At 46.5% G+C, this 18,904-nt stretch overlaps 1 protein-coding gene across 2 annotated transcripts in view; it reads right to left on the reverse strand.

Annotated features, from left to right (window-relative positions):
* Nucleotides 1-18,904, reverse strand: part of B4galt5 (beta-1,4-galactosyltransferase 5) — a 52,982-nt gene that overhangs the window by 11,227 nt on the left and 22,851 nt on the right. The window contains exons 1-2 of one of the 2 annotated variants that reach the window (XM_037205570.1): nt 17,385-17,468; nt 2,483-2,617 (exon numbers count right to left, since the gene is read on the reverse strand). In XM_037205570.1, coding sequence (XP_037061465.1) covers nt 2,483-2,600 — 118 coding nt within the window. In that variant the 5' untranslated portion in view covers nt 2,601-2,617; nt 17,385-17,468. Of the gene's footprint in view, nt 1-2,482; nt 2,618-17,384; nt 17,469-18,904 lie in introns of those variants that run through there. The other variant, XM_028868566.2, reaches the window with a different exon arrangement.

Below are 18,904 nucleotides of genomic sequence, written 5' to 3' on the forward strand. Positions count from 1 at the left end.
TCTCTCTTGCTTTAGTGAGTTTTTATCCCCTAATAAACGCCTTCCTCTTTAAGCAGACTCCGTGGATTTCTCGTTATATTCCTGAATCTTGTGCCCCCCCCCCTTACTCCTTTTTTATTTTTTGAGACAAGAGTCTCAAGTATACCAGGCTATGTGACCAAGGATGACTTAGAACTCCTGACCCCCAGCTCACCTTTATTCTGGTTCCCAAAGGTTTGGGACATTGACCATTACCGCTCTGAGGAACTCTGGGAACACTGGGAGGTAAGGATCCCCTGTTGTAGCATTTTCAGTTACTGGTTGGCTTCCATGGTCTGTGAAGTCCTTGTCCTTTATCTTTGCTTCCCAGCTGAATTTCCCCCCAGTGTGGTCTTCTTATTGTTAAGGTTTTATACCATTAAACACACAAATACACACCATACACACACACACCACCACCACATACACACACATATCACACAAACGTGCATGCACATATACCATTACATACCATACACATACAGAGGCACACATGCATATACACATACCACCACACATACACACTACTACCCCCCCCCACTTTCCCACCATTTGAGTGGAATCTAAGAGTGTATAAGCAGATGCCTCTTTTCCCAGGTACTGTTACCAACACACAGGACCAAGGTCGTGACATCATTTCCCCATAAGGTTCAACAGAAGCACCATGCAGAGAACCCCCTCCAGGAAAGGGCCAGCAGGGCTGTGGCGGCTGCCCCAGTTTTGCACTGACTGTCTCTTCTCCCAGCCCTTTAGAGTCACACAGTGTGACGAACATTAGAGCTGGCTCTCACCCACTCCTGGGGCTGGAGCTGCAGAATTTTCAACTCAGGCTGGCTTTCCTTGTTGCTGTTTTTTTCTTAAAGAACACCGAGAGGGCGTCTAAGAGCCAAATGGCCACCACATCCAGGCCTTTATCCAGGGACAGCTTGAAGAGTGCTGGTCCTGTCTTGGGAGGGGCGGGTAGGAAACAGAATGCTGTCCTCTGTTTGGAGAGTTTTTAAACGGCATGATTATACTTTCTAAAAAGCTTTTTAAATTTAGGTCTATTTTATGTATATGAGTGCTTTGCCTGCATCTACGTCTGTGCACTACTTATGTGCCTGGTGTCTGCAGAGGTCAGCTGGAACTGGAGTTACAGTGGTGGTGAACTGCCATGTGGGTGCTACAAACTGAATCCTGGTTCTACAAGAGCAGCCAGTGGCTTCATCCCCTGGGCCAGCTCTCTGGCACATCAGCCGGAGATTGTATCTTTGCATACCAATCTTCACACTCAACAGGAGAGCAGCATGGAATGGACCTGGATCTGGGAATGGACTCAGGGCTTTCTACACATGAGACAAGCATTCTTCATTCCTTCAGCCACAGATTAGCCCTGATTTTATTTATTTGTTTGTTTATTTTGACAAGTTCTCATTGTATAGCCTATGCTTCTAAGTGTTAGAATTTCAGGTTAGTACTTCAATAACAGGTATTATTTTAGATGATTCTGAGAACTATATTATTTCTCTTTAAGAAAAAAAAAATGAAGGGCTAGAGAGAGAGAGCTCAGTGGTTAAGAGCTCTTCCAGGGGGCTCAGGTTCAATTCCCAGCACCCACATGGCAGCTCACAACTGTCTGTAACTCCAGTTCCAGGGGATCTGACACCTTCACACCAATGCACATAAAATAAAGTTAAATACATTTAAAAAAGAAAAGAAAAAGGAAAAAAATGAAGCAGGAGAGATGGCTCAGCAGTTAAGAATGCTTGATGCTCTTGCAGAAGACCCAGGTTCAGTTCCCAGAACCCCTACTGGCTGGCTCACACCCACTTGTAACTTCAGCTTAAAGGGATCCAACACTCTCTTCTGGCCTTTGTGGGCACCTACACACACGTACTCAAGTGCTCTCTCTCTCTCTCTGTCTCTGTGTGTGTGTGTCTGTTACACACACACACACACACACACACACACACACACACTCACACACACTGAAATAAATCTTGAAAAAAGGTAAGAAATTGAGATCAGTGAGATTGTTTAGAGGGTAAATGCAGTTGCCACCAAGCTTGATGATCTGAGTTCAACTCCTGGGACCCACTTGGTGGAAGGAGAGAACCAACTTCCATACTCACGCCATGGTATATTCATGCTCCAACACAAATAAATTAAAAAAAGAAATTAAGGCGGGGTGTAATGATGCACACCTTTAATCCCAGCACTTGAGAAGCAGAGGCAGGTGGATCTCTGAGTTTGGGGCCAGCTACGGCTACATAGGGAGACACCATCTCAAAAGCAAAACAAAAAGCCATGTTCTGAACGACGACGACAAGCTTGATTTCAGAATGAAACTGCAGCCTTCTCGTTGCCTTAACCTCCCCCCCTCCACCAGTCCTTCTCTCAACACTCTCTTTTGGAGATAATTACTCAGCCTCCCTGCCTCTTCTGGGAGCAGACATTTCGTAGGGCCCTCTTCACTAGAGCTTACCTGAATCGTTCAGGCTGCTGTTCCTCTTGGCATAGGCGCTGCGGACTACCTGCTCATACACCTGGGCACCGATGGTCCTCACGTTGTCCCGAAGCAGGATGCCTTGAGCCTGCACCATGAAGAGGTAGGTATTCACTGTGGAAAAGAGGGTGGAGGAGAGCTGAGTAAGAAGCAGGGGTCAAAGTATCCATCACACAACTTGGGGGCTTTCTATCCTTTAAAATCTCCTCCAGCTCTAAAGGCTTCCACAGTCTTACCTCTATTTTCCACCCTGGATTCAGGACACTCACAGTTCTTGGGTGGCCAGTAGTGCTCATGGGAATTTCAGCCAATCCCAATTCGGTGTAGAAAAGCATAAACTTCAGTTACAACCCACCTGGTGTGCAAGCCTTCACAGTGCCCTCTAGCACAGTAACAATCAGAAAGACCTTCATAGACCAATGGTAACACTTGGTGAAGATCTCTGCTCTTAGCACATCCACTTTACACTTGATGTCACTAAGAATGAAGCTACAGGCCACTCTGCTCCCCAGGCACTGAAAGCTCTGTGTCCCAACACCTTCGCATAATGATGGACTAAGATGCCCGCCCAGCCTGCCAACACCCAAGGCAGTAAGGCCAGAACAGCTGAGTGCTCTTCAGGTAATATGAATAAACTAAAATGTACTAGTGAGCAAGCGAATAGTGGATGGGCTAGTCACTGTCGCCTTAAGCTGGTGTGGCTGCCCCAGGAGGGAGTCACACCCCAGAAGTCATAATACCCTCTTTCCTGTCCAGTCTCTCGATGCCTCACTCCCTTTCACAGGGAAAGGACTGCCTTACAAGGGTGGCTTATTTACAAGCCATCCCTGTTACAGTCAGAGGTGCAATCTTCAATGTACGGCTGGCTTCCAACATGGCCTCAGGCTGTAGTACAGGGCTTGCTGTCTTGGTACTCCTCTGTGCTCAGTACACATGGCCTTGGGCTGCAATTCTGGCTCAACAAGCTGTATCTTGGTGACATGCACTGTTATTATCACTTGGGTCCCATACATAATGGGCAGTAACAACTACAGGGGTAATGCCAATTTACTCTACTCCAGCCCCGGAGTCTGATGCTACACTGGAGTGGGGACAAAGTGGCTGGACAGCTCAATGTGGAGCGTGGAGACCCGTCCATATTGAGAACACCTCTGGAATGGAGTCTACGGTAGCCAACAGAGCTCTGTGCTGGAAGACACATGCACTCACTCCACCCTCCAAGAACAGAACAGACGTAGGGCTTGTTCTCCAGAGGGCTGGAAAACTTCAGAATCTCCCCCCCCCCCCCAAGTTTTAGTTTTTCAAGACTGGGTCTCTCTGTGTAGTACTGGCTGTCCTGGACTGGCCTCCTGGGCTGGCCTTGAATTTACAGAGTTCTACCTCCCTCTGCCTCCCAAGTGCTAGGATTAAAGGTGAGTGCTACCAGCACCGGTTTGAACTTCAGAATCTTCAGATGTAGCCTCTGAGAAGTCTGTGCACAAGACATTTTCTATTTCCAACCTGCAGTGCAGTGCAGGGTCTCCAAAGCGAGTTCCAGGAAAGGCGCAAAGCTACACAGAGAAACCCTGTCTCGAAAAACAAAAACAAAACAAAACAAAACAAAAAAAAGACTTTCAACTTCTCAGAGCTCTTGCTTGCTTCTGTGGCACTGTTCTGTGTTCCCATAACCTGGTCTTCCTTCATTTCTACAGCTGTCAGAAATCACCTTAAAAACAAGCTGCTCTTTCAGTGGGTGCTGGTGGTGTATGGCACACGTGTATGAGGCTAGAGGGCAACCTTGGGTGTTATCCTCAGGAATGCCATCTGCCTCCTTTGAAACAGGCCTTCTTTGTGGCCTGAAAGGCTTACCAACTAAGCAAGACTGGCTGGCCAGTGAGTACCAGGGACTTCAAGTCTCCACTGCCCCGATGTTGGGATCACAGCACAAGGCACAGGCCTGGCATTTTCACGTGGGTACTTTTCATGTGGGTGCTATGGATGGAACTCAGGCCCTTTGGAAGCACTTTACCAACTGAGCCATCTGTCCCCAGACAAATGTTTATGGAAGCATTCAGAGTACTAGGGCACTGCAGACAAACACCCCCACCCCGTGTGCTGAAAGGTAATGCCAGCAGAGGGCTCCACCGGCACAGCTATGCCACTCTTCCTTGCTCAGCGGTCTCTCCCCAAAGAGAGCTCAGAAAGCGGGTTTCCTGCATCTGCCCCCAGGCATGGAACTAGGACAGCCAGGGTGGAGCCTGCAAGAGGTAACAAATTCACAGGTGACACCAGTGCTGCTAGCCCAAGGGTACACCTGGAGACAGCTATAAGGAACTGCAGCCGTACATTTACAGTGTGTGTGTTAATTCTTTCTCCTAATTCCCCTAAAGATCCGAAAAGGAGAGAAATCCATCAACGCTGCAGTGACCTCTGAGCACCTGCAGCAGTCATTGGTGAGACAGGATGAAAAGTAATCTGTGGAGCCCAGAGATCAGCATCATGTGTTCATCTACCATGTCTCTCCACCTTATTTTTAAAGACCGGTCTCTCACTGAACCTGGTGCTCATCAATTGTGGAGGCTGTCCGGCCAGTGAGCTCTGGGGAATTGATCCCTGTCTCTGCTTGCTCAGTGCTGGGATTGCAGGTACACACCGACCACACCCAGCCTTTTGTTTTGTTTTTTTCAAAATAGGGTTTCTCTGTGTAGCCCTGGCTGTCCTCGAACTCATAGATCCACCTACTTCTGCCTCCCCCTGGGGTTAAGGGTGTGTGCCGCCACAGTCATCATCACCCCCAGCCTTTATGTGGGTGCTGAACTCAGGTCCTCATGCTTACACACAGAGTACTTCACCCAGGGAGACATCTCCCCAGCCCTGCTTTGGTTCTTTTGAGACAGGGTCTTCCTATAAAATCCAGGCTGACCATAAACTGGCTGTGTAGTTCAGGCTGGCCTTGAACTCACAACCTTCCTGTCCTCAGCCCAAGTGCTGGGATTATAGGTATGTGCCAGCTTCCCCAGCTACAACTATTTATTTTTGTCTTACAACTAAGTTTTTAGCATCCTGCTCCACTGTGCTGTCACAAAGGAGCCATGTACTTAAATAAAACGGTTACTAGGATGGAGCTAGACTAGACCATCAATGTTCTTCTCCTGCACAAAACTGTTAGATGGATCTTTCTAGACTTAGCCACACACACATCTCCTGCTTTGCTGGGGCTGCTACTGCTACACAGATTTTGACATACAATCCCAAGAAACCTTCAAACCTGGGTCAACACAGAGTTCTGGAGGGATATTTCCCTGTCTATCCCAGTTGTTTCTGATAACCTGATAAAAAACACCCTGACAAAAAACAACCTAAGGCAGAAGGATTTTGCTTGGCTTACAATTCCAGTTTGTAGTCCATCACTTTGAGGAAGTCCAAGTGTGAAAATCTAGAACAGAGACGTAACAGTGTGCACGCTTGTTAGTACTCAGCTTGCTTTTGACTCTTCTGCAGTTCAGGGTCCACTTTTAAGCTTGGCTTTGGGGTCAAGATGACTCACTGGATGAAGAATCTTGACCACCTGAGTCTGATGCCTGGGTTCAGGTGGTAGGAGATGTGACTCTTGAAAACTGTCACACTCCGTAAGTAAATAATTTTTTTTTTTTAAAAAAACAGGGTTTCTCTAGGTAGCCCTGGCTGTCCTAGAACTCTCTCTGGAGACCAGGCTGTCCTCAAACTCAGAGATCCACTTGCCTCTGCCTCCCAAGTGCTGGGATTAAAGGCGTGCACCACCACCACCACCACCACCACCCAGCAGTAGATTAAGTTCTAATAAAAATTTAAACTGATTTGCAATCTGTTTTATTAATAGTTTGTGAATACTGTCTCCTGAATAAGTCTTATCATTTTACTAAGAAAGTCACACAGGGGGCTGGAGAGATGGTACAGCAGTTAAGAGCACAGCCTGCTCTTCTAAAGGTCCTGAGTTCAATTTCCATCAACTACATTGCGGCTCACAACCATCTATAATGTGATCCGATGCCCTCTTCTAACATAAAGGAGTACATGCAGATAGAGCACTCATAGACATAAAACAAATTTTTAAAATCTTAATTAAAAAAAAAGCAAAGAAATTCACACAGACATACACCACTAAAGCCTTTCTGTTTAACCACAGGAACATGCTCAACCCTGAGAAACATAAAAGACCAAGAAGGCAAATGTTGCCAAACAAAGGGAATCAGTACCATCCAACAAACATCGTCCAGAAACAATGATTTCCAAGAACACAGGCAATCAATCAACCTGTAAGACATTGCCATCTGAGCAGACTCAGGACTTCCAGGCTAAATACTCACTCTGAATTGCATCTTTATGAGGTAGATGCCATCTTGACCCTTTTTCCATGTGTCAACACTTTTTGTTTCACATTGCCACTGGCCCACAGGTCATGTGGTTAGTGAAGTCAAAAAAATCCTTTATGTGCCGGGTGGTGGTGGCGCACACCTGTAATACCAGCACTCAGGAGGCAGAGGCAGGCAGATCTCTGTGAGTTCAAGGCCAGCCTGGGCTACAGAGCTAGTCCAGGACAGGCTCCAAAGCTACAGAGAAACCCTATCTCAAAAAAACCAAAAAAACAAACAAACAAAAACAAAAACAAAAAATCCCTTATGTACAAAGCCCAGGTGTTCTGGAACACTGTAATGAGCCTTACTTTGACAAGCAGTACTTTGCAGTTCCATGGTCCTGAGGAGCACTGGCTGACCTGCAGTTCAATTTTAGCTTGACGTCCAGCTGAGAAGTGCTCCATGGTGTCAGTAAGTGCCTCTGCAGACTTCAGACTTAACTTTAGACTTAGCCCCTGGGTGAGGGGTGAGGGAGGCTCAGAAACGCTGCCACAATGTACCCGCTGCTAAAGTGACACTTAGCACACATCAGCCTTGCTGACAACTCTGTAATTATTACCCAGCCCCATGTCTAGATCGAGGAATCTCTTATAACCATGACAGATAAGATAAATAAGCTTTTCCTTGCAGCCATGGCTTCCCCAGAGTGCTTCCAGGCACAGAGCTGGAATCTCCTCTCTCCTCCTGTGTTCTAATCAACCTGAAGTTTTCTCTGGAATATACACTAGTAAAACTAAGAAACAGACAAAGCCCTCACAAAAGTACCAGATTGGAAGTAGAATACTGTGACATAATGAGCCCACAAGGAAAAAAGGGAGTTTAAGTATCTGTTGTAGACCTGCGTGCTTGTCAGTGTGCCTAGAAAGCTAGCGTCTGGGAAGCAGAGTAAGGAGCTGGAGAAGGAGCACAATCACAGGAGCTTCTGTGCCATGCTCAGGCTGTGAGCAACACTTTGAAAGCCAAGATATTGAGGAAAGGGTCCAGGACTAGACTTCAAGAGAGCCAGCTAATGAGAAATGCTCAAAACAAGTAAACCCCTCACCCAAACACCAAGGTTCCAAAGCCAAGCCTGGGGACTTGTTCCTGTAAAGCTTTACTTGGAAGGCTGAGGCAGGAAGAAGCCAGCCTGGTCTACGCAGTGAGTTTTGGGCCACCCTTGGCAATTAAGTGAGATTCTGATTCTAAATAAAGTACATTAACTGCAGTAGCACAGGCCTGTAATGCCTGCATGTGGGAGGGCAGGAGGCAGAAGTAGGAAGATGGTCCCCAGTTCAAGGCCAGCCTGGTCTGCACAGCAGTAAGACTCTGTCTTGGTCTGTGAATTGGGGAAATGGGTAAAAGCCAAATCTGACAACTTGAATTTGATCTCTAGGACCTACACTGCGGAAGGCACCAGAGGTGATGTCTCTGCCACAGGGGTGTACAGGGAGATCAAAGCACATGTGTCAGAAGAACAGTAGTGTTCTGGTCCCAGCTTTCATAAAGGTTCTCAGTGAAGAATGACCCAGTGATTCTGCGTCTGCATGGCTTCCTATGGAGTCAGTGTACTTCCTGCATCCTCCTGCACAGTGTGCTTCCTAATGCCTGTGTGTGTATGACCCCCGAGGTCACTGACATGCCGGTTGTTGCCTGAGTCACAGAGCAGGAACAGAGGTCTGTCTAAGTCATCTGACCCTGTGAAGTCAGATTTCACAACAGGGCTTGTTCTCTGGAGTCCAGGTCTCGCAAGTGCCCGAAGCCATCCTCATTTCTTCCTTTGATGTCATCTTTTACTGTCAGGATCATATGCACAACTGATTCCCAGTATTTTCAGTGCTACACCAACACAACATGCCAGGAGGCATCCTGAGCACCTTCAGAGATTTATAAAGTTTTAAGAATTTGATGCTGAAATGAGAGTCACCAACTTAATGCATTTCAAATCTACTCACTGCACACGCGGGGAGACAGACAGTCAAGAGAGAGGTTATGGCACACAGCGACACACCAATTTTCTTAATTAAAAAAAAAAAAAAAAAAAAGGAAAAAAAATGCTAGAAAGACGGCCCAGCAGTTAGAAACGCTTACTGAGGGGGCTGGAGAGATAGCTCAGCAGTTAAGAGCACTGACTGCTCTTCCAGAGGACCGGGGGTTCAATTCCCAGCACCCACATTGTAGCTCACAACTGTCTGTAACTCCAAGATCTGACACCCTCACACAGACACACATACAGGCAAAACACCAAAGCACAAAAAAATAAAAATAAAGAAATTATTTTAAAAATGCTTACTGAACAATCAAGAGAACCAGAATTCGGATCCCAACGCCCATGTAATGAACCTGGCATTCCAGCTCCAAGGTGGAGGGGCAGAGACGGGGTCTCTGGGGCCTGCTGGCTTCTAGTCTAACAGAGAAAACTCAGTTAGGTCCCTGGGGAAAAAAAAACTTGCTTCAAAGGCATAGGGAGAAAGTGATAGACGGGGACACTTGGTGCCATCTGACACACATGCACATATGTCTGCATACACATGTGCACGTGCATTCAATCCTAGCACTCAGGAGGCAGGGGCAGGAGGATCTACAGAGCAAGTTCCAGGACAGCCAGGGTATGGAGTGAGACCCTGTCTCGTGGGGGAAAGGTTGTTCTCAAACACACAGACATTTACACACAAATAAATCTTTTAAAAAATTCTTTTCTCTAAAATGCAGGAAGAATTTTTTGACTGCAAAATTTGCACACATGCATTGTCACATCCTTTTAAGTGCTTTGGAACAGCAGAAACTGTTTAAGGAAACTGGAAGTGGAATCATACAGCACAGAGGGCAAAGGTTTCATTTCAGGCTGACTCTGGGAAGAAACTGCCGTGCTCTCAAGGGCCTTCCCAACCTGTACAAAAGCCATTCAGTCCACCACAGGTTGTTTGCAGTCAACTTATTTCCAAGTATTTTTTTAAACAAAGTGGTAAAATCAACAGTCACGCAGTGTCTCAAAACAATCCTACAAACCTGCCAGTCTTTTTAAAGTCTGGATTATTAAATGGCACACGATTAGATATGAGTACATATCTAAACAAAGCTCGCTGGGCAGCTCATGACAGGCAGGTAAGCACAGCTTCCACTCTCACTGTTTATGAGAATGGAGTTCTTTGTGTACTTATATAGGCAGGAATAGAAATTCTAAGTGCAACTAAGAAATTTTAATTCTTAATAGTATGACACTGACCAACCCTTACAAGTGCCTACCCCAGGCACATGTCCCACAGAAAGTTCAGCAAAGATGTCCAAATCTTATCCCGTATGCCCAAAGGGAACCCTGGGCCAGAAGAAACTACACATAAGCCTTCAAACACTGTCAGCATCACACATATGTTGGCCAGTACCCCCTGTGCACTGGACTGGGTGATGTGGAAGAAAAGATACTGGGAGAGGTGGAACCACCTGCAAGGCTCTGTCTGTCTGGCCCCTTGTCACGGCCTCCCTCTCTCCAATTGCAGCCTTGGTCTGTCCTGTGGTATCAGGTTGTTTGCTGCTGCTGGCACCTACTCAGGAGTTCTGACCTTTCCTGATGCCCCTCTATCCCAGACTGGAACTGCTCACTCACTCCTATCTCCAGTCTTTCCAGTAGACACACCTACCCTGGCCATGCCCGCTTCATGAGGAGGCACCTTGCCCTTGAGTGAGCTGCAGGCTGGCACTCTATGACCACTTGCGGCTGCTGTACCGGAATGGCCTCTGGTTTACAAAGACCAACAAGGGACAACACATTCTCAAACTCTCCTTGTCTTGAAGCTGAGAAGAGCTTCCCAGAACCAGAACTATCTATAGAAACTAAGAACTTTGGTACTGACAAAGGCTCTAGCATTCCTCTTCTGAGAATTGCATTTATACCACACAAATGGCAGACATGATAGGGGTAAGAAGCTTGCTCTGGCTTCATGTGGTGGCTTGAGCATACCTATAACCTTGGCACTTGGGACGTACAGATAGAGGACCAGAAAATCAAGACTACATACCAATCTGAGGCTAGCCTGGACTACATGAGACCCTGTCTCAAAAGACAACTAAACAAAACTTTCTTTAATTTTCTTTGTTTCAATAAACCATTTCCCCAACCCTATGGAAAAGCTGTTGTATAATAAAGGGGTGCTGTGTCAAACTTCACTAATTTTCTGTTCTTTTGCATACAGTCCAGATTCTTTTTCTTAGGTGATACATCTCACTGCAACCCAGGCTGGCCTTGAGCTTGCATCCTTTTGCCTCTGTCTCCCACCAAGGTTCATAACTCAAGAATAGAGACCCTAGTTGGCTGTGTATGAAGTTAAATTACCCAGTGGCTATCCTGTGTCCACCAAGCCATTATTTGGTTTACAGGATCAACAATACCATTTATTAGGCTGGAGAGATGGTTCAGGGGTTCAGAGTATGTATTACTCTTCCATAAGAACATGAGCTCAATTCCCAGCACTCACTTCAGGCAGCTCTCAAATGCCTGTAACTCTAGCTCCAGAGAATCCCACCTCACTGGCCACAGGAGTACCATATACACATGGCATACACACACATATACACAACACGATTAAAAGTAGAATTAATCTTAGGTCCAAATTTTTCGTGTTTGGCATGACTTAGAAGAGAGCCCATGAAGCCTGTAGGTACTGTGGTGATGCCCTTGAGTCTTGAGTTCAGCAAGTGAAAGGAAGACTGGGGACTCAAGACCATCCGTGGCTTTGCAGTGAGATCTTTAAGCCCTTGAGACCTTGTCTCAAAACACAGACACCACAGACACACCTGGCAGGGTGGGGTGGGGAGTGGGCTTGGTCATTCTCATTCTTACCACTCCAACACCTGTCAAAACAGTCTATGAGCAGCTCTGTAGGGCCAGACATGAACCCAGACAATGCCCCTACTACATATCTTAGACTGAAAGACCCCAAACCAAGATTTCAGAAATCAATACTTCAGCACAGAAAAGCATGCACTCTGGAAGAAAAGACAGGGAGCAGGAAGAGGGACATCCAAAGTCACATCCATAGGTGCATCTGAACACAAATCACTCATTCTCAAGTTACTGCTCTGTTACTGTTACTCTCACTCAAGGCATAACATACAACAATTAAAAATAAATTAAATAAATAAGTAAATAGGTTAGCAGTTGAAACTCAGTTCACATTGATACCATGCCGGCAACCATAGAGCTCTGAAATGCAGCAAAAATTAAATTACAGTGGCTGTAATAGATTTGGCATTTTATTTTTAAATATTAACAAGACTGCCAGGGAGAGTACATTTATCAAGGGATGGAGCTCAGCAGCCACCTTGCTCACTTGGAGGCCAATTAGCTTCCCCATCTGGCCTAACAACAGCCTTTCTGGGTGCTCAGAGCCTCTTGGGATTCTGGATTTTCAGCTCGGCCTCTCCCAGAGCCTCTATGGATCAGCGCACCAGGGGCTCATCATGAAGGCTAAACCAGCAATCCTATCTTGCTTTGTTTAGTTTCTTTTGCTGTTTGAAGATTAAGGAGTTCATGGTGAGCCTCAAGGCCAGCCTGGGCTACATGAAACTCTTTATCAAAACACCAAAGAGGCTGGCAAGATGACTCAGCTGGTAAAGGAACGTGCCACCAAGCCTAATAACCTGAGTTTGAGTCCCAGAATCTATACAGTAGGAGAGAATCAATTCCTGTAAGTTGTCCTCTGACCTCCACAAGTACATCATGGCGCACGCGCACACACACCACTCACATAAATAAATTAAATAATGTAAAATCTCCCCAGAAATTAAAACAATAGAAGACAAGGAACCAAGGGGTTAAGGGAACACAAAAACTGACTTCAGTGCCCAGTACCCACATTAAAAAGCTGGGTGTATTGGGTGTACCTGTCATCTAGAGCTGGGGAGGCAGAGACAGCAGGTCCCTGGCTTAATAGTCAGCCAACTCAGCCTACTTGGGAAGCTTCAGGCCAGTGAGAGACCCGGTCTCAAAAAAAAAAAAACAAGGTGTGTGGTAACTGAGGAACCAAAGCTGACCTCCATATATATTTGAGCACGTGTATACATGCATGCATACATACATATATACATGGCGCGCACACACACACACACAGAGGTTACTTGATGTTTGGTTTCTCCTTTTGCCTTGTCCTTCCCTCCTGACTCATCTTTAAAGTTACCCAAAGAAAGATCTGGAGAGATGGGTCAGCAGTTAAGAGCATCTTCTACTACTCTTCAGAGGTCTGGGGTTTGGTTACTAGCACCACAAGGAGGCTAACAACTGTCTGTAACTCCAGTTCAAGGGGATCCAACATCCTCTTCTGGTTTTTGGGTACCAGATGCCCACGTGTACAGACATGTACATGCATACAAAATACCCATACAGAAGGAAGAAAGAAGGAAGGAGGGGGGGAGCAGAGCAGCTTGACCAAAGGGGTGCTTGGAGGCCCAGACACAGCTTCTGTAGCAGGCTTGCTGGCAGGCAGCACTGGAACCCAGGAGGGTCCACGGGCTGACCCCACTCAGGGAGGACCTGTGTCTGGGGGGAGGTACTTGACATTCCAAACATTCCCTGTACTCCTGGACAAATGTCAGCTAATCGGCGTCCTGGGCCCTGGAGCTCCCCTGACCCCAACCTCTGCTATGATAAAAACTCCACCCTGCCTGGGCTCGGGGCTCTCTGCTGTCACCACTGCATCGAACAGAGAGTCTAAGCACCGAGCTTGAAATAAAGGCTCTTTGCTTTTACATATGGGATTCAGTCTCCATTGTGGTATTTGGGGGTCCCCATGACCTGGGCATAACAGCAGGCAGACAAGGCAGGAAGGCCAGCTGAACCCCAAAACTCAGAATCCCTAGGGCAACTGAGCATCTTAGTTCATGGTCAGGAGTTTGCAGCTGTGGGCTTCACTCTATGGTCTGGAAGATAACTGAAGATTGGGTAACCTCATTTTTAGAGGGGGGCTGTGTTCTGGGGCTACCCCAGGAGTCATTCCTGAATTCAAACACCTACAGCCCTACCAGAGAGTCTTTAAGAGTCAATGTTTACTATGCTCTAGCTTCTGGAGCCCTCTCATAAAATGGCTCTGTCTACTAAATAAAGGGCAAAAGACAAGTCCCTTAGAAACTATAAAACACGGGTATGGCAGCACATGCCTTAATCCGGCACTCAAGGGCTGATGCACGAGGATTGCAAGCTGAAGATCAGGCCCGGCTACACAGTAGAACCCCCATCTCAACAAAAACAACAATAATTTGTGCTTGTTTTCAACTCAATATCCTGCCCCAACACACCCCTCTAATCAGGCTTCCCAGAAATGTCTTGCTAATTTGCAGTTAGAACAAACACACTCAAGAAAAAGATGTTCCCAGCAGGACACCAATGCTCCATGTGGGGATGAGAATGTGCCTGCATTTTGGCCCAATAACTGATGCTGGAAGCAGCAATACAAGCAGAGATGAAGTCAGGCTATTGACTGATGACTGTGCTAACCCTGCTCCCAAACACAGGATAAATGGCCCAGCTCCAGACAGTCTTGTCAATCCATTTCACCCTTCCTAGCATACCCAGCAGTTACAGAGCAGGATCATGGATAACTTAAAGCCAGAGCTGGGAGTGTAGCTCAGTGGCAAAGTGCCTGTTTCTCATGTCTAAAGCCCTGTGTTTAATTCCAGCACCACAAAAAGAAAGAGATGGAGGACAGCTGAGTGATGACTGTCCCAGGGCCAGCATAGGACAAGCAAAGAAGCAGAGAAAACGAGCCCTAGGCTCAGAGCAGAGACCTGAGACCATAAGAACAGTCTGGGTGGCAAAAAGTGGAGGCCCATCCCTTTGTTCCTCTACTATCCTAGGGCACAGGAACCAACCAACTGTAGCTGCAAGACAAGTGCTCACCACAGCTTAAGTGAAGACCTGTCTGAAGGACAAGCCTTGCAACGAGCTAAGAGTTTTAAGAAGCCACCAGGCCCTTCCTCATTGACATCTAGCATCACTGAGCCCAGGAGCCAGCTAGGGGTGCAGCAGGGCCCTGGGAGCGCCAAATGACATGGTCTTCCCAGACTTCCCTCCTACACACACCTTAGTAAAGAAGAAACTTAAGACTTCAGAGTCTGATAAAAGAGGCTTTACTATAATCCCTGTTTTACAGAAAGTGGCCAAGAGCCAGCTTTTATCTGGCCAAGAGCCACTATTACAGGGGCTGCTAAGACTTGGAGCGCTCTGACTACCTACCTGTCCACCTTACTGTGAGCACTGTTAATGCTGTGACACTGGAGGCCAAAGGAGTTCTGGAAACCCAAAACAGAGTTCCTACAACCTCCTGGAGAGACTAATGTCATTCCACACCTACTACACAAAGAACAGGCTAAAGGTAGAGACAACACAGTAGAACAAAGAACACCTATCTTGCTTGCCCCTATAGCTGCCTGTTCAGAACTGTGGGGTGACTAAATGGATTATGGGAAATGGTCAGAATGGTCTCTTGGACAGTAGCCTAAGCTCAGCTCCATGGGGGGGGAGGGGGGAGTAGTGACAGTGAGACAGGGTCTCTCTATGCAGTCTCAGCTGTCCTAGAACTATGTAGCCTCAAACTCAGAGATCTGCCTGCCTCTGCCTCCCCACTGCTGGAATTAAAGGCATATGGCTTAGTCCAGCTTCATTTTAAAAAACACCCTCTTGCCTCTTTCTTTTCCACCTTTAAAAAACTAAACAGAGCTTTTCTGAAACTGCTAGTCCTGACATAAAACTAAATTAACCTTTATCTGTCCTTCTATTAACACTGCTAGGTCTTGATGACAAGCTGAATATTGGCTAAATACACAAGTATCCTGTTTCTGGTCAACCAAACATTTCTTCAGTGGACTGGACTCCTGAAGCCCAGAGTCAGGTTTCCCATGGCACATATCATAGCCATACTGCTGCTGCCCAAACAGGAGACTAAGGAGATGTGGCAGAACACTCAGGCTGAGAGGGAGCATAGCAGAGAGCTTACCAGCACCTAGGAGGTCTGGGGTTCAAACCCAAGCTCAATCACCAAAACCCAAACAAATAAGAAACCCTGTGAACTAAGTAAATAAACCTTGGGACTGGAGAGATGGCTCAGTGGTTAGGAGCACTGACTGCTCTTCCAGAGGATCTGAGTTTAATTCTCAGAACTCATGTGGCAATCCATCTGCTTGAATGAGTACTGGGTTACAGGTGTGAGCCACCACACTTGGTTTGGGCTGGCTATCCTAATGATTTTGTTTACCCTACAATGGTTTGGCATTAGTGCCAGGATAAGCAGTTGGGCAAATGGCAGTAATGTCAAACAGGACCCCCACATAAAATTCCACAAATACTAAGTCCATGCTCAGCTCAGAAGTTGCATATTGCACACCATTATTGTATCTGTCTACCAGCAGTCTCTGGGGTTCATTATCTCTTGAAACTGAATTAATTAACCTCAAGGTAAATAGCCCAGTGGTTCAAACTGTCAGCTTTGGAAGATAATCCTGTTAAGTCCTAAGCTGTCAAGTGATTCTGAGCAAAGTAATCTTCTGAATTTGTTTCCTCAACCATAAAATGGGGATAAGGACACGTTTCTCTCACTGAAAATTAAATGAGTTAAATTTATATTTGCATAGAAACTGGAGTGGAGGGATGACTCAGTAGGGAAGAGTTCTTGCATGAGGCCTTGAGTTTGGATTCCAGCACCCACTTTAAAAACTGAGGTCGGCTGAATGTGGTGCACACCTTTAACCCCAGTACTCGGGAGGCAGAGGCGGGGGATCTCTGAATTTGAGGTCAGCCTGGTCTATAGGGCGAGTTTCAGAACAGCCAGGGCTACACAATGAAACCATGTCTTGAAAAACCAAAGAAGAAAGAAGAAGTGGGGAGCAAGAGAGAAAGAGAGAGAGACAGACAGACAGACAGAGACAGACAGAGGGGGGAATTTCTTTAAACAGAGTGACTCCCAGGCAGCCTCCTTTCCAGGAGGAATCTTAAGCAGCTCCTGCTGTGGCTCAGAACTCTATCTTGTCGGGGGCTCTCTCCAAGTCTTCCTCATTGGGTCTAAAGACTTGTAGAAAGCAGTTTCTGCTGTATTGATGACTGCTAACCTGTGACAGATCAGAGACCCTCAGAGAACAGGAAAACAAAAAAACTGCAGACTTTGGAGAGCTGCCAAGGCCAACACAACTCCAGGAGATGAGATTCCGAAGGAGAATCCCAGGGATGAGACATCACACTGCAGCTGCTCTGCCCCTTGGGGCTTTGGCCAATTCCAGGTGCCAGGAAGAAGGCTTAAGAAGTGCCACACAGCCTGGCACAGAACCAGAACCACTAATGACAAGAGAGAGCCAGGCAGACCTTGTGATAGCATCTCAGATCTGAAGGAACAAAGAGACAAAAGGGGACAGGAGGCTCAGCAGACGAAAGGGGCACAGCCTGAGTACCAGGGTAAGTGCCAAGAAAGCACCCAGGACTTCTGCTGGCACTTGTAGGGCCACCTAGAAGGGTGCCAGCAAAGCGGCACAGAAGAAACCCAACAAAACCTCACCCTGGGTCAGCTCAGCTGCTGTCAGTCAGTTTCCATTCTTCTTCTCCTTCGTCTTCTTCTTCTTCCTCCTCCTCCTCTTTAATTTGTTTAACTTTATTTTATGTGCATTGATGTGAAGGTGTCAGATCCCCTGGAACTGGAGTTACAAATAGTTGTGAGCTGCCATGTGGGTGCTAGGAATTGAGTGGGTCCTATGGAAAAGCAGTCAGTGCTCTTAACCACTGAGCCGTCTCTCCAGCTCCTCCCCCCCACCCCCCGCAGCTTTTGTAACAAAATACTTTAGATGATTAGTTGATAGAAAAGAAAAATGGTTAATCTATAAGAGAGCTGAATGTTCTAGACCAGCCTGGCTATGTAGTAAGACCTTACCTCAAACAAACAAACAATGCCAGTGAGATGAATGGGCTGGTAAGGAAAAGACCCTTGCTATCAAGGTATCTTAATAACCTGAGTTCAATCCCTGGGACTCATACAATGGAAACGTCCTCTGACCTCTTCACTTGTGGCAAGGCATGTCTGTGCTTGTACACAAAAACTAATTAAAAATTAATGTTAGGGCAGCGTGACACTAGGGATATACCTTAGTTGGCAGAGTGCCTGACTAGCATGCTTATGAGGCCCTGGATTCTATCTACAGAACTGAAGAAACGGGGCTTGGTGGCGACACAGGGGAGGTGGAGGCAGGAGGACTAGGAGTTAAAGGTCCTCCTGGAGTAATGGTTCAGTACTCAGGAGCAACTGCTGCTCTTACAGAGGACCTGAGTTTGGTTCCCAGCACCTACATCAGGAGACTCAAAACCACCTGTAACTTCAGCTCCAAAGAACACCCTCTTCTGACCTCTGTGGATACCCATGCACACATGACATTCACTTGGCTACACATACATAATAAAATAAAAGGCTATCCTTCCTTGGCTACATAGTGAGATTAAGGCCAGTCTGGGATATATGAGATCCCCCCCCCCCCTCTCTCTCTCTCTCTCTCTCTCTCTCTCTCTCACACACACACACACACACACACACATTAAAAATAATCTAGACTTCAAACTGAAATTAGAAGTAGATGGATTTACTTTAATATTACATTATATGGGGAAAGATGAATTATGGAACTAGAAGACAAATTCACAGAAAATATGCAGACTGAATTTTGGAGGAAAACAGAAAACTGACCTTAGCAAGCTAGTGTCTTAGTAAACAGCTTTTCCTCGCCTCTTGATACACAGAGATGAACATAAGTACTTTACAGTCCCAAAGACTTGTGCTCCTTGGTCATCAGTACAGCATATCAGAGAAATGAGCCTTGTGACTCAGTCTATGAGATGAACAGAGTTCTTACTTACTTCCCCTCTGTGCCCCAAAGCTGACATGGCAATGGCCTTGACCAGGTCCACACACCTTCCCCTCCCCATGAAGACTACGGTCTTGAAGGCACCAATTGCTAACACTGGAACCACACTCAGCAAGGCTGAAAGAATCTAGTTTTCTCTAAATGGCCAAGGGAACCCTTGGGTGGAGAA

The sequence above is a fragment of the Peromyscus leucopus genome, chromosome 4 (genome assembly GCF_004664715.2).
Source record: "Peromyscus leucopus breed LL Stock chromosome 4, UCI_PerLeu_2.1, whole genome shotgun sequence".
NCBI lineage: Eukaryota > Metazoa > Chordata > Mammalia > Rodentia > Cricetidae > Peromyscus > Peromyscus leucopus.